Genomic DNA, 14,193 nt, shown 5'->3' on the forward strand with positions numbered 1-14,193 from the left:
TGATGACTCTTAGATTTTATTTTGCATTTTAAGTTGTATTTGTTTATGCTTTCTATGTAAAATTCAATATTAGTTTAAATAAAACTATTGTGTATTTTAATTTTTTCGTCTTTTATTAATTGTTTTTTGATTATCGCAAAAAAGGGGAGAATTAATTTGGTTAAATAATTAAATATTAAATTGAGGGGGAGTTTTAATAATTAATGCTTAAACAATATTTGATTAAATTGTTTAAACATATTACTATTGCTCTATTGCTTATATTTTATTTCTCCTATTTAACCAAGTTTTGTGATCATCAAAAAGGGAGAGATTGTTACGTCTTAAACGCATACAAATCTCGTGTAATGAGATTAATGTTTTTAATGCATTAACAAATCTCAAATTAATATGTTTTGATGATTACAAAACTCGGTTAAACGTTACTAATAGTTTAAAGTGAGAAATTTGCAGATAATAATACTTTTGAGTATGAACAATATTGGAAGCAAGAACCGATAATCAAAAATTGGAGATAAAAATTTCAAGGGTTCGAATTTGCCCAGGTTCGAACGATCCTAAGCCAGTTCGGACGGCCCGAAGAATTTCCTGGAATTTAAAATGATTCGGAGGCACTCTCAGAGGCCACAAAATGCATACTTTGTACGACCCAAAGTCAAGTTCGGAGGACCCAAACTACTTTACGGCCACTGAAGATTTTGTCGGAAGAAATTTTCCGGAATGAATTTAATGCAGCCGTTCGGACGACCCGAAGACGAATTTGCACCCCCCGAACAGTTCACCAGCCGTATAAATTTTAACTTGAATCAGACAACGTTCGGACGACCCGAAGTACAGTTCGGAGGCTCCGAACTAGCCCGGATTGGCAACTATAAATACATGCAATTTGAAGCCATTTCAAATCAACCAATTCATCTTCTCTCTTCTTTACAAGCAATATCCTCTCCATAAAGTGTTCAAGTGATAGTTGTGTGATATATTCAAAATCGAGGGTTGTTTGTATAAGATCATTAGTGAGTTGGTTGTTTGATTGTTGTAAACACTTGTGTGTGAAGCCGAGTGTATTATACGAGTGTTGTGGCTATCCTTGGAGCCCTTAAGGCCAAGAATATCGAGTTGTATCGGTGCGGTGATCGTGTTGAGTTGTACGGCTATCCTTGGAGCCATCAAGGCCAAGACGTTCGAAGTGCTAGTGGATCCTTGGTTAATCGATCTTAACCAAGAAGGGGAGACTTAGACGATTTATCGTCGAACTTCCATAAACATCTCTTATCCCTTTTACTTCTTTATTTACATTACGCATTATTTACAGCACTTATTATTAATTGCTTTAAGTCTCCCGCTTACGTATTTGCATAATCGCTTTAAATTACAAAAGTTGCCAATAGAACCTAAATCCCCCCCATTAGGTTCTAACAGAATGCATGTATTTGCTGAGTATTTAGAATCACTATACTTGAATGACGCAGGTAATGAAGCTATTGATGATTATATTGATGAGTATGGAGTCGGACCTGAAGAGAAGCAGACAGTCGGGCCGGCGAGCGATGCATGAGCGCCATGTTGATTGGACAGTTTTATTGTGCACGATTTATTTTATTTTAGAAGAAAGGAAAACAGGTTTATGAATTTCAATGTTGTTTTTGTTGAGAACTATTTCTTTTAAGTGTTGGTGCACAATGATTGGTTTTAATTAAAGACTTTTATTTCCGCAAAAAACTTTTTCAAACTTTCAAGAATGTATGTTTAGTAGCGTTCCTGAGTTTTTGGTACGTTAAAGTCCGGTTGGTCTCTGATGCCCAGCCTTCCCTTGCTGACATGTAAGACATTCGCTCACAAACTTAACGATGTCTTTCTTCATTCTTGGCTAGCAATACAACAACTATATGTATTTGTACATCTTCATAATCTTGGGATGTACGGAATATGGAGTAGTATGTGCCTCATTCATAACATCTACCCTTAGTGAATCGACTGTTGGCACCCATGTAGGACCCTTGTACCGCACTATCCCATCATTAGTTGTTTGCAGGGTGTGTCCCTTGGCCTCATCTCTATGCTTCCATTCTATCAACTATTGATCAAATGTTTGGCCTAATCGAATTCAGTCAAAAAAATTCGGTGCAACTATCAATGCCGGAAAATTAGACCCTCATTCAACCGGATCATTTCTAAACTCAACTTGCTGAAATTCTGAAATCAGTTGTTGCTGGTTGGTTAACTATGATAATGTCGCAGACTTGCGTCTCATAGGATCTGCCACTACATTAGCCTTATCTAGATGGTAACTAATGTCATAATCATAGTCTTTCACTAACTCCAACCATCTTCTCTGCCTCATATTCAGTTCCTTCTGTGTAAATATATACTTCAAACTCTTGTGGTCAGTTAAAATGTGACAGTGTTTTCCAAAGAGATAATGCATCCAAAGCTTCAAAGCAAACACAACTGCTGCCAACTCGAGATCATGAGTCGGATAGTTTCGCTCGTATACCTTTAACTGACGAGATGCATAGGATATACCTTTGTCATCTTGCATCAAAAAAACTCCCAAACCATTCTTGGATGCATCTTATAAACCACAAACTATCTGGTTCCCTCTGAAATCACTAATACTAGTTTTGTCATCAACCTTTCCTTGAGTTCGCTAAAGCTCTTCTTACATTCCCCAGTCCACTCGAATTTCACACCTTTATGGTCAGTGAATTCAACGGCAAAGAAATCCTGGAAAATTTTTTATATGAATCTCCAATAATAACCTGCCAATCCCAGGAAACTCCGAATCTCAGTGGCATTTTTTGGAGTAGCCCAGTTCTGGATTGCTTCTACTTCTGCTAGGTCGAATTCGATCCCCTTCATAAAAACTATGTGACCCAAAAATGCAATCCACTTCACCCAGAAGTCACATTTACTGAATTTCGCATACAAGAGCTTCTCCTTAAACTTCTGTAAAAATATATCCAAGTGTTGTTGTGCTCTTCTAGACTACGAGAGTAGACCAATATGTCATCAATGAAGACAATGACAAACTGATCTAGAAATGGCTGAAAAACTCAATTCATCAGGTCCATGAAAGTTGCTTGAGCATTGGTCATTCCAAACGACATGACAAGGAACTCATACTGGCGATAGCGAGTCCTAAAAGCCGTCTTTTGGACATCCTCATCTTTCACCTTCAACTGGTGATAACCCAACCTCAAGTCGATCTTTGAAAACACTACTACCTCTTGTAACTGATCAAACAAGTCGTTTATTCTCGGTAGTGGGTATTTATTCTTCACTTTAACTCGGTTTAGCTCTTGGTAATCTATGCACAACCGTCACGTTTTCTCAAAGGGATGTAGGAAACTTTCACCGTCACTTTTCAAAGATCATAATTGACAGTTTGAATATATAGAGCCATTATATTCTTCCAATATCCGTAATTAGTATAGTTGAAGAGAGGAGGACAATTTGTAGATTGTCCTTGAGCATATTCACTCGCTAGATTGGCCATAGTGAAAAATATTTTGAAAAATAAAATCAAAATTAATATATATATATTATATATATATATATTGCATAGAAAATTTTTTTAAGATACATTTACTTTAAATCCCTAAACCCAAACTCAAATTTATGCAGTCCAAATCAGAAAAAAAATGTGTTTACATTCTTTGATCTAAAAAAAATGTTTCTCCACTCCTTGAGTCCACGTGTATTTTCACAGGTGAAACTTATTACAAACATTGAAAATATGCTACAAATATATGATATTCGAGAACTTACTAGTTTTGATTTGATATTATTTAAAAGATAAAATTTTGAGTATAAAATTTGAACAACTTTATTAACATCAACACTTGCGACATATATTTAGATATTAAAAAACTACATATTTGTAGCAGATTTAACACATTTGATACTCAAATATGTATATTAGTATCATATTTTCAATGTTTTATACTGAAAAAAACAAATGTATAATTAATATCACTACTTACATACATGTTTGAGTACTCATCATACATTAGTACCAAATTTTAAACAGTTGAGGCTCAAATATCATATATTTTTATGATATTTTCAATGTTTTGTAACTACTTTTATCCAAAAAGTAACATGTAAACTCAAAGAGTGCATAAATATTTTTTTTTTGTGATTTATTACATTTATATTTATTACAGGCTTTGAAATGAGCCGAGCTACCTCACTTTTCGTTTGACAGCAGCTGACGATCTGGTTCAGCGATTTTCCGGATGTCGGGGAACGGAATCCATCCTTATCATCCCCAATGGCCGCCTGGCGCTGCCCCTCCGACTGCCACCGCCACCGCGCCGTCTCCACATCCGCATCCTCACTCCATTTCTATGGATAACCCCGCCGCCCGCCTCTCCTCTGATGAGGTAGACCTGTTACTCCTCATTTGAGTAATATTTGTAGCCATTATTCGTCTCCCTTATTACTTGTTGGATATGGCAATTTTAATTTTAGTGATGATTGTAGAAAGATGGGGTGCAATTCATTTTCTAGGGTTTTAGGCTTTCATGCTACGGCGTCTTCGAATTATTATAATTTCTTGTTTTTCCTAATTCCCCATTGAAGTCCATGAGTTGTGGTCCGCGTGGTGTTATTTTTTTCATTTTGGTGCTGCGAAGGTGCGAACGATATTTATCACTGGTTTGCCTGAAGATGTTAAGGAGAGAGAGCTTCAGAACTTGCTGAGGTGGCTGCCGGGATACGAGGCCTCGCAGGTGAATTTTAAGGGGGAGCATCCTATGGGTTTTGCACTTTTTGCAACTCCTCAACATGCTATTGCTGCTAGGGATGCACTTCAGGTCATTCGTTTAGTCTTCAGTTAATTTATCTTCTGGTTTAAATTTTTTCATCTCTTTCACCTTTTTGTTGGAGCACAATAACATGGAACTGTTTAATGTCACATTTTAGTTTTGTGTTGTGATTATATAGGATATGGTTTTTGATGTGGACACGAAGTCTGTGTTGCACACTGAGATGGCCAAGAAGAATCTTTTTGTGAAAAGGGGTGAGCTTTTTTCTATTCTGAACTGTCCATTGAATCTTTTCTTTTCTGTTATGTTTGTACAAATGTTTCAAATATCTGGTAGCGTGATTGTATTTTTTTGAAGGTAAGTTCGATTTTCCTACTTCATGGAGGTATTGATTACACTATCCAATACGTAATGCAGAGAGACATCAAGATTTTCTAGCTTTAGCTACTTGTATATTTGATAGATGATAATTCTGTTAGGATTTAAACTGTAATCCAGTTTTATATAATTCTTTTCCAAGAATTAATTATGAGATCGATTTTTACTGCAAGTTATATTATTTCTTATATTTTGCTGTTTTATTTTCTAACCCTTTTTGGTTTGTAGGGATAGTTGCTGATTCTAGTGTTTATGACCAAAGCAAACGTATGAGAACTGGCGGTGATTATACACATACTGCCTATGCAAGTCCATCTCCTTTTCACCCTCCCCCAGCGGCAGTTTGGGGACCACATGGGTATGTTGGTTTTAAAATATAATGTTTAAAATTTGTGCTAAAATTCTCGCGAAGTTGGAGCTGTAGGCTGAAAATTGCAATTATTGAACTGAGCTTTTATAGTGAAATGGTGTTGATGGAAAGTTGGAAACGTTTCCCGTATTAATAACAATGATTTCCTGGCTTAGGTATATGGCTCCAGCTCCTCCACCTTATGATCCATATGCAGGATATGCTGTTCCTCCCGTGCCTATGCCTGCGCCAGCTCCTGTACCTACAGCAAGCAGTTATCTACCTGTTCAGGTAGTGCCACTTTTTGGTTTCTAAAATTAATATTTAATTTTTTTATTTATGCTTATTGCTTTAAGCTTGTTTAACTACCGACATTGCTTTAAGATGTATCATTTTCCTGGTCATTACCTTACACAAAAACAAGTTATGAATATTTTATGTCCACTATTTTTTAATGGTGATGCATGATGAATTTAGTGGTAAAGCCAGTAAATTTTGTTGTTGTGGATGGTTGGATATGCATACCTAAAAGTAGGATTTCCAGAAAAGGATCAATTTGGTTATTAAATTAATAAAAATTGGCAAAATTATTAAAAACAAAACTCTTGATGATTGTCATTTTTATTTCATGCTACTTTTGTCCTGATGACTGAAACTTGTCATTTTCTTACGAATATAGGACATTTGACTTTGAGACAACTCGGAGCAGACATGTATTTGTAGCCTGTGTATTTTGATATTTTACGAAAGGGTCACATTGCTATTAATATATTTAATTCTTTCTGATAGGTGATCTGTAAGTTTGTTAGCATTTGTTGAGTTGCTGATTGTTAGTGCGCTTGCCAGATTGATGATCTGCTTAATATGGTTTTGGTACCAGAAATCATGACACTTGGCATTTCTAGAAAGTTCTCTCTGTTTTTATGTAATAGATTGTAAATTTTTCTGTAGAATACCAAAGACAATCCTCCTTGTAATACTCTTTTCATTGGAAATCTTGGTGAGAATATTAATGAAGAGGAGCTGAGGGTCCTCTTCGGCGCGTAAGTTTCTACTTCAATTGCTCAGTCGTGGAGCTTCATATGTTGGATCAACTCCTTCCTAGTACCTTTTCATATATGCAGGCAACCTGGTTTCAAGCAGATGAAAATAATAAGACAGGAAAGGCACACTGTTTGTTTCATTGAATTTGAGGTGAGATTTGTGCTTTGTCAATTTGCTTGCTCCTTCTAGGGCCCTAATTTTTCAATCCATGATTTGATTGATATTCTCAATACTGCCAAATGAAGTTTTGTTGCTCCACACAGGATGTGAATAGTGCTGCTCATGTGCACCACAGTTTTCAGGGAGCTGTAATACCAAGTTCTGGTTCTGTTGGCATGCGAATTCAATATCCTTATGTTTTCAGTGAATTTTTTTAATGTTAAACTCTTAAAACGTTTGATGTGTTTTGAAGGCAATCCTGTAGATTTGACATCGACCCTTTTGTTGCTTAGTTCTATTTTCCACTTTCTAGGATATATGGCTTTCGCCAAAGGCACTTCCCTTCATTGTTTAACTAGCTATCATTATCTTTGGTAGTTTGTCTCCCTGCCTCTCCTTACCCAGTTAGATGACTACCCTGGATTTGATTCCAACCATGTAGTCGGTGAACAAAGAATGAAAACAGAGATGACTTGGAATTAGGAAGAATTTTGCTGCTTCTCTCCTGTTCTATTTTATCGTTTTATCTTGACCTCAAGAAACATATTCGAAGAATCCATTTGGGAGAAGGAAGGATTCCATCAACCCAGGTGGTGGCCCTAGCGTGAATGGAGTGCAGCAGTCACTTACATACCAGTAGCTGGAAGGGATGTATTCTGTTCTCTATGCTCTACATGATAGGATGCATCATGCAGCTGTCGCATGCATCGATTCATCATCAAAGTCATATCATTGTCATCTATATGATTATATGAATCCACACAGTGGCAAACATATTTGTTGGCATGTTTACTACCCTAGACACGCATTCAAGGCTATGCCATATTGTGTGATTTTGAACTTAATTATGGTTACATGTTATATAAGCTGACATTGTTGTGTATTAGCTGCGCTTTTCTTTGCATATCAGGAAAATGATTCCTCGACACATATTTGCGCCCCTGGAAGTAAGAGGCATTAGCTCTAGAACCATCCATTACACCTAACTTAATGAGACAATTTTTCCTGCACTCATATCATCTCATCTTTAGGAAAAGGAGGGTCTCATCTCATGAAATTTATAATTCTGGAACACCCAGGTATCTTTGTTGTCAGGACTTCAACCATATTCAGCATTCATCACTCGGCATCATTTAGCAATCATAATTCCTTTTTCCACCCTGTAGAATAAACTAATTAAAACGAGACATGCAACATCCAGGATTCAAACAGTAACTTAGTGCAGGGTCTTGGAAAATTTATCATGTTATGCAGGTTCCGAGGACGTTCAAGACGAGGATGTGCAGAGCAAACTACGACCCTGCCTTTATTTGGTATAAGCGTAGTAGAAAAGCGATGATGGTATGTTGGTATCCCTCCAGTTGATCCCGATGTAATTTTGTTGATATTCTTTTTAGTGCTTTGCGTCAGGTATAAAAACGACTTAATTTGTTGTATTGATTCTAAATGATTCAGTGTGCAATCCCACTAACCACTATGTATGATGCCTGATCCTGAGAATCATATATTGGTGGTGTCAATCGAATTATCTTAATTTTTTTGGTCTAAACCTTCGGTTCCTCGAGTCATATTGTGTCTCGCCGAATCTTAGTCGTCGAGCCCATAACGGGGAAGATTCCCCGGTTACCATTCACTATAATATTCGAATTGATTATTGTAGGATGAGCACATACTTTGATTTTGGGAATGTTTTGGAGAGTTTTTAAGAAACATTTTTAATATTTTAGCTGCATGAAAGTGCTTTTGAGTGTTTGTAAATGTCAATTTCAGCTATAACTTTTATAATTTCAACCAAAAGCCAAAAGCAAGAGTGATGTTATTTTAGTTTAGATTTTGAAATTATAAGATGACATATATATCTTTAAAATATTTATCATATTACATAATTGTATAAACTTGATTTATTTGACCTAATTTTTTCTCTACATGAGTTATTAATAATTTCTAATAGAATTTATAAAATTTCAATAATAATTTATTACACACATTTATTTTTTAAATTAAATAATATTTTGTATTTTTATATAATTTGCATTTTCAGAAATTGTTTTATACATATTTTTTGTATTCATGCACATTTTGTCATTTTTTTATATTTTTATTTTTATTAATCGTATATATTTTCTCAAACATTTAATTTATAAAAAAATAAATTAATTTTGATACAATATTCATGAATTAATAATAATTAAAGGAGCAATTTTATTTAGTACTAGGTTATTATTGTCATTTTATTAAAAATTAAGCTTGAAATAATTATTCTTCAAATATTCAAATTTTATTTTGTATTAGTTTTAAATTTCTATTTCGAAGCACTCTACTTTTTAATTTTTTATCAACTTCAAAATAATCTATAGAAAAATCACTTTCAAATCAGTTGGAGTGTTGAGATATATTATACATTTTGTCAAAATTATATATTGTAATAAATATTTTTTGTTAGCTGGGTTGTGAAGATATGTTACTCTTTTAATGTCAAACGTATATTGGGTAATAAATATTAATTTGAGTGAAAAATAATATTTTTTATGTCAAAAATATTATTTTTTATTTCATCACTATATTTGCCTCAATATATATGTCATGTTTTCTTTGCTGGTTATCTCAAATGTATAGGCTTATATTATACTTTTTTAACAATATTTTTATAATTTTTTGCTCATATATCTCTATTAATTTTATCTTAAAAAATGTTCAATCATTTTTTGAATCAAATAGATTTAAAATAGAAAGTGTGTATAATTAGTTTTTTCAGTGTTTTTTCTTAGTTCTATGTGAAATTTGTATTTATAAAACAATAGTTTTACATTATTAAATTTTAAAAACCTAAAAGATGTATATAAATAAACAAAAAAAATAAATTTACCAAAGTTTGAAAACTAAATAACTATATAAATATATTAAAAATATCAATTATAGTTATATATATATTTTCAAAATAAATAAAGTAATTGAATAAACTCGGGTATTATTTAAATAATATTTTTAACGAAGTTCAAATTTCAAATAATCATGTATATATATATATATATATAATAAAATGTTAAGTTAAAGGTTTTAAAAATTAAAAAATTAATTTTTTAAAAAAATAAAATTCGAAAAATCGTTTGGTTCTTGACTGGTTCGACCGATTTTTGACTTGTTTTGTTCGGTTTGACCGTTAAAACGGTTTTTGAGAATGTTTCGGATCGCACCTGTGACCGGTTCCCAGTATAACTGGTCGGTACGATCCGATTCGATTTTGAAAACACTGATCTAAAATATATATTGATATTCTTGTTAGAGATCATATATGTGAGTTTCGGTGTTTGACAAACATAATTTTACGAATCAACTATTGAAAGCAGTAGTTGCAAAGCAGAAGCAGGAGTGTAGCAGAAGAGCAGAATAACATAAAGAGCAGAAGCAGAAGTGTAGTAGATGTAGACGATAAGAAAACCAGAAGCAATAGAGCAGATGCTCTCTAGTAACTATACAAAGCTATTTACCTCTGGACAAAAGTCTCTCGTACATTGATACACTCAGAACTGTACAAACCTCAGAAGTGTACTATCTTACAGTGAACTAAAGGACAAGAAAACGGCTACAAACCAATGGATGTATTTGAATATAAGATTATCGTTACCTTGCACCTATAAATATCAGACCACAGCCAATGAAAGAACTATTCAGCACATATGAACTCACAATCACTCATATTATGACTTAGAACAACTGAACATTTTCAGTTGTTCACATACAGAGAAGTTCCAAGCTTACATTGCATATCATATCAAGAACCGAAGAACACTCAGCACACGCTTAAAGTTATATCAGATCTTTTAAGATCATATTGTGTTAAGTGTTATGTTTTAAACTTGTAATTCGTACAGATGAGGTACTGCAAACCTCTGTAACGTGATTTCAGCCAAGGGCTGAAAACAATAGTAGACTAGGAGTTTTAGTTGTAGGCAGTAGAGTAATTCCTAGCTAAGGTGGACTGTTTAGTCAAAGTCTTCTAGTGATACCTTCTGAAAACAGAATAAGGGGGGTCATAGGAGTAGTTGAGTCTTCGAACATCTAGAAACAAATTCATGTGTTGATTATTTTCTGCTGAACACACACACACATCCAGTAGAGATATTTGATGCAAGTTCAATCTCTCACTTGACCTTATTCCGCACAATTCTATATTTGTTGGTTAATTATTTTGTAGATTCAGAGGAAGGAGAGTTCAGTGGCTCACACTACTGAACTCATTACTAAATTAGTAGGCAACTGATTCAGCTAACCAGTAGCAGTAGTAACTCACTACTAGCTAAACTGCAGTAGGGATCTAACCCAGTAAGAACTTGATCCAGTCTATGCAGTCCAATTCCGATCATGAAAATTCTCTATTTCTAAAATCCAACTGATATTCTTTAAATATGATCAAATTCTCTATTTTTCAATTCCCAAACATTAAATATATAAAGTAAACAAATAATTATGTTACGCATTAAAAACCAAACTCAATTAAATGTGTATTCTACTCAATTTTTTTGTTTGTTTGTTTGTTTGTTTGTGTTTTTAAAAAAATAATGTATTTATTTTGTCACAAAATTGCAAGGCGCTCACAACATTAAAGAAACAAATATAATATAGCGACTCGTACCAAATCATATTCTTATTAATTCTTAATAATCATGCATGAATACTTAATCAAAACATAAATAAAAAATAGCATAAATTTAAACAAATCTCAATAGTATTACAATCAAATTGATTTTATATGTAGTGACCTATACCGGAATCAACTAGCAACAGAATCTTAAGCATGTAATTAAATCATAAAATGCAAATAATTAAATCCAGCAGAAACTTAAACCATAAATACAAAATCACCGGCAGAACAACTGGGCTAAAATCGAATAATATTTTACAACCTCATCGAATGAAAAGCAATAAAATCCAAAACTAACAACCTGATACGGAAACGAGCAAAGACCACGGAAAACATTGCAGCTCAACGACCGCTACCTCAGGGTCCATCCAACCTAAGCCCTGCCCCATAGAATAGGGTTTCCAACACAAAATACTACGTACGCGAGCATAAAATGCTCAGTACAGAAGTACGAATATACATATACCATGCATGCACATGCAATATGACGGGTACCAGAAAACCTATTCGAAAGATTGCTCAGTCAAGGCACCATGGTATGTAGCACGCTGAGCCGTCGCATCAGGAGGTGGCTCCCATACCATAAAATTATGGATATATCTGGACTCAAATCCATGGAAACCATCCATTAAAAATATGGGGTTGAGCGACCCCTACTACGGCTATGAAAATCAAGGCATAAAGCTCAACATGTTCATGCATGCAGCATAATATCAATGCCTATAAAAAATGCCACAGAAAATATGCAAACATAATACATTTATATTCAACTTGATATCTCGAATATTACGTCCGTACCTTTATCCAGACAACTCAAAAACCCTAGCAATCTAGCAGTCCAGGTACTTGAAACCCAAGCCTATAAGCAATAATCACCATATCACTTGTAATACTCTAAAAGTCTTAACTAAGATATTACATACTCCCTAATCTCTATAGGAATCCAATGTTATACCTGCGTTCTTCGTCAGCCCATTGATGACAACTGCCTAAAAACTTAGGCATTTTTCCGCTACTATCTATGCAGCGCTCTGCCACTCCCGGCCCTTCAATATGACGCATAAAAGTCCCTAAAACCTAGCTAGAAAGGGAGAGGAGAGGAAATGGTGCAAGTGGAAATGGGGGCTCTCGACCCCTATTTATAGTCATAGATCGGATGGTCCGATCCCTGTGATCAGATCGTCCGATCTCCCCATTCAACCACCCCCAAACACGTGTCTCTCGCTATGATGCCACTGCTTACGTAATACGTTTGGATGGTCCGATCCAAGACTTCAGATCGTCCGATCTCCCCATTCTCGGATCTCTCTTCGGATTGTCCGATCTCTACGGAGCCTCCGATCTCAAACCATGCTGCTGAAATCCATGCACTTCGGATGGTCCGATCCTTCCGATAGCTTGGAATCCTTCGGGCCATTTTTGAGTGTTCTGAATCCATTTTTCAACTCCTTAAACTCATTTGAGAATCCTTAATCATGTTTTAGCCAAATAATCATAATTAGGTACTTGATTAACTTACTTTGGATACGTGCTACTACATTCTCCCCCACTTAAAGATTTCTTCCTCGAAATCATGACTAGGATAACATAGCAAAATAATACTGAAACAATTTTTTATTACAATACTGCAGTTTACAACTAAACTGAAAAAATAAAATACAATCAAAACAACTCCGGATGTTCCGATAACATACGACTCTCTAGCTTCCAAGTCGCTTCCTCAGTGCCTCGACGCTGCCATTGAACCATGACTAGAGGAATGCGCTTATTCTGAAGTACTTTGTCCTTCTGGTCGATAATTCTGAGTGGCCTCCCACGTACGATAAATCCAGCTCTAATTGTACTTTTGTCGGATGCAGAGTGTGCGACTCATCTGCAATGTACTGACGAGTAATGACACGTGGAACACGTTGTGAATGTTGGAAAGATACGTCGGTAATGCCAAAAAATAAGCCACATCTCCGACTTTCTCCAAGATCTCAAACGAACCAATGAACCTAAGTGCTAACTTTCCCTTGAGACCAAATCTCATCACCTTCCGAAAATGTGAAACTCGCAAGAAAACATGCTCCCCTGATACAAAGTGTAAAGTTCTGTGCTTGGTGTTTGCATAGTGATAAGTGCATTTTGTGCACTTAATATGTTTATGATTTTACTTGGCTTTTGTGATTTATTGGGAGATATTGCTTGAATTTGTTATTGTTCTTGTGATTGTAGGAAATACTGGAGTATTAAGTGGAATTAAGCCCAAAAGATTGGAGAAAAGAGTGGAAATTAAGAGTTAAAAAAATAGAAGAAAATGGACAAGTTCGAACAGAAGGCACGCCCGCGCCGGTTAAAGGGGCGCCCGCACAGTCTGTGAAGAAATTGGAGAAAAAATGCGAGAAAGCGGCGTGCCCGCGTGATCAGGGGATTTTTGAAGAATGAAATCAGCGAGATGAAGGCGCGCCCGCGCCGTCGCATGTTCAGAATTTAATTATCCGAGTTTTATCGAAACTATCAGGGATTTTCTTGGGCTTATTTTGGAAATTATTGATGGCATATAAAAAGGAGTTTTTCGAGTGAAAGAAGGTACCTAGCAGCCGCCATAACACAATACTTTTGAGAGCACAACTTTGTGAGATTTTTGGGAGATTGACGGTGATCGTGAATTGAAGATTTCTTTGGAGCAAAGACGAAGGCTTTTCACCTGGACACGGAAGAAAGACTACGGCTTTGTTATTCTACCTTTTATCTTCTTTTTGTTGGATCGGTTCTCTTGTACCCGGAAGCTCAACGAAAGTTTAAAATTTTATGTAAAAACCGAGCACATGTGTAGAATTCAAAAATATTAAACATCCATAGGGTGTTTA

The 14,193-nt window shown here is 35.1% G+C and overlaps 1 protein-coding gene across 1 annotated transcript; it reads left to right on the forward strand.

Moving 5' to 3' along the window:
• The first annotated feature begins 4,177 nt into the window (after window positions 1-4,177).
• LOC140882225 (uncharacterized) lies at window positions 4,178-7,585 on the forward strand. The gene is made up of 9 exons (XM_073288082.1): window positions 4,178-4,385; window positions 4,638-4,817; window positions 4,948-5,023; window positions 5,376-5,505; window positions 5,673-5,787; window positions 6,448-6,539; window positions 6,621-6,690; window positions 6,804-6,896; window positions 7,253-7,585. Exons 1-9 carry the CDS (start codon window positions 4,239-4,241, stop codon window positions 7,337-7,339), a joined length of 990 nt encoding a protein of 329 aa, XP_073144183.1. The 5' UTR covers window positions 4,178-4,238; the 3' UTR covers window positions 7,340-7,585.
• The last annotated feature ends 6,608 nt before the right edge of the window (window positions 7,586-14,193 follow it).

Source organism: Henckelia pumila, chromosome 2 (assembly GCF_033568475.1).
Source record: "Henckelia pumila isolate YLH828 chromosome 2, ASM3356847v2, whole genome shotgun sequence".
NCBI classification, from domain to species: domain Eukaryota; kingdom Viridiplantae; phylum Streptophyta; class Magnoliopsida; order Lamiales; family Gesneriaceae; genus Henckelia; species Henckelia pumila.

Bases quoted from the DNA above. Each gene is read 5' to 3' on its own strand.
- LOC140882225 (XM_073288082.1), top strand. From the start codon at position 4,239: ATGTCGGGGAACGGAATCCATCCTTATCATCCCCAATGGCCGCCTGGC. The intron at 5,506-5,672 runs GTATGTTGGTTT...TTCCTGGCTTAG, and splicing joins GCAGTTTGGGGACCACATGG to GTATATGGCTCCAGCTCCTC. The intron at 6,540-6,620 runs GTAAGTTTCTAC...TCATATATGCAG, and splicing joins CTGAGGGTCCTCTTCGGCGC to GCAACCTGGTTTCAAGCAGA.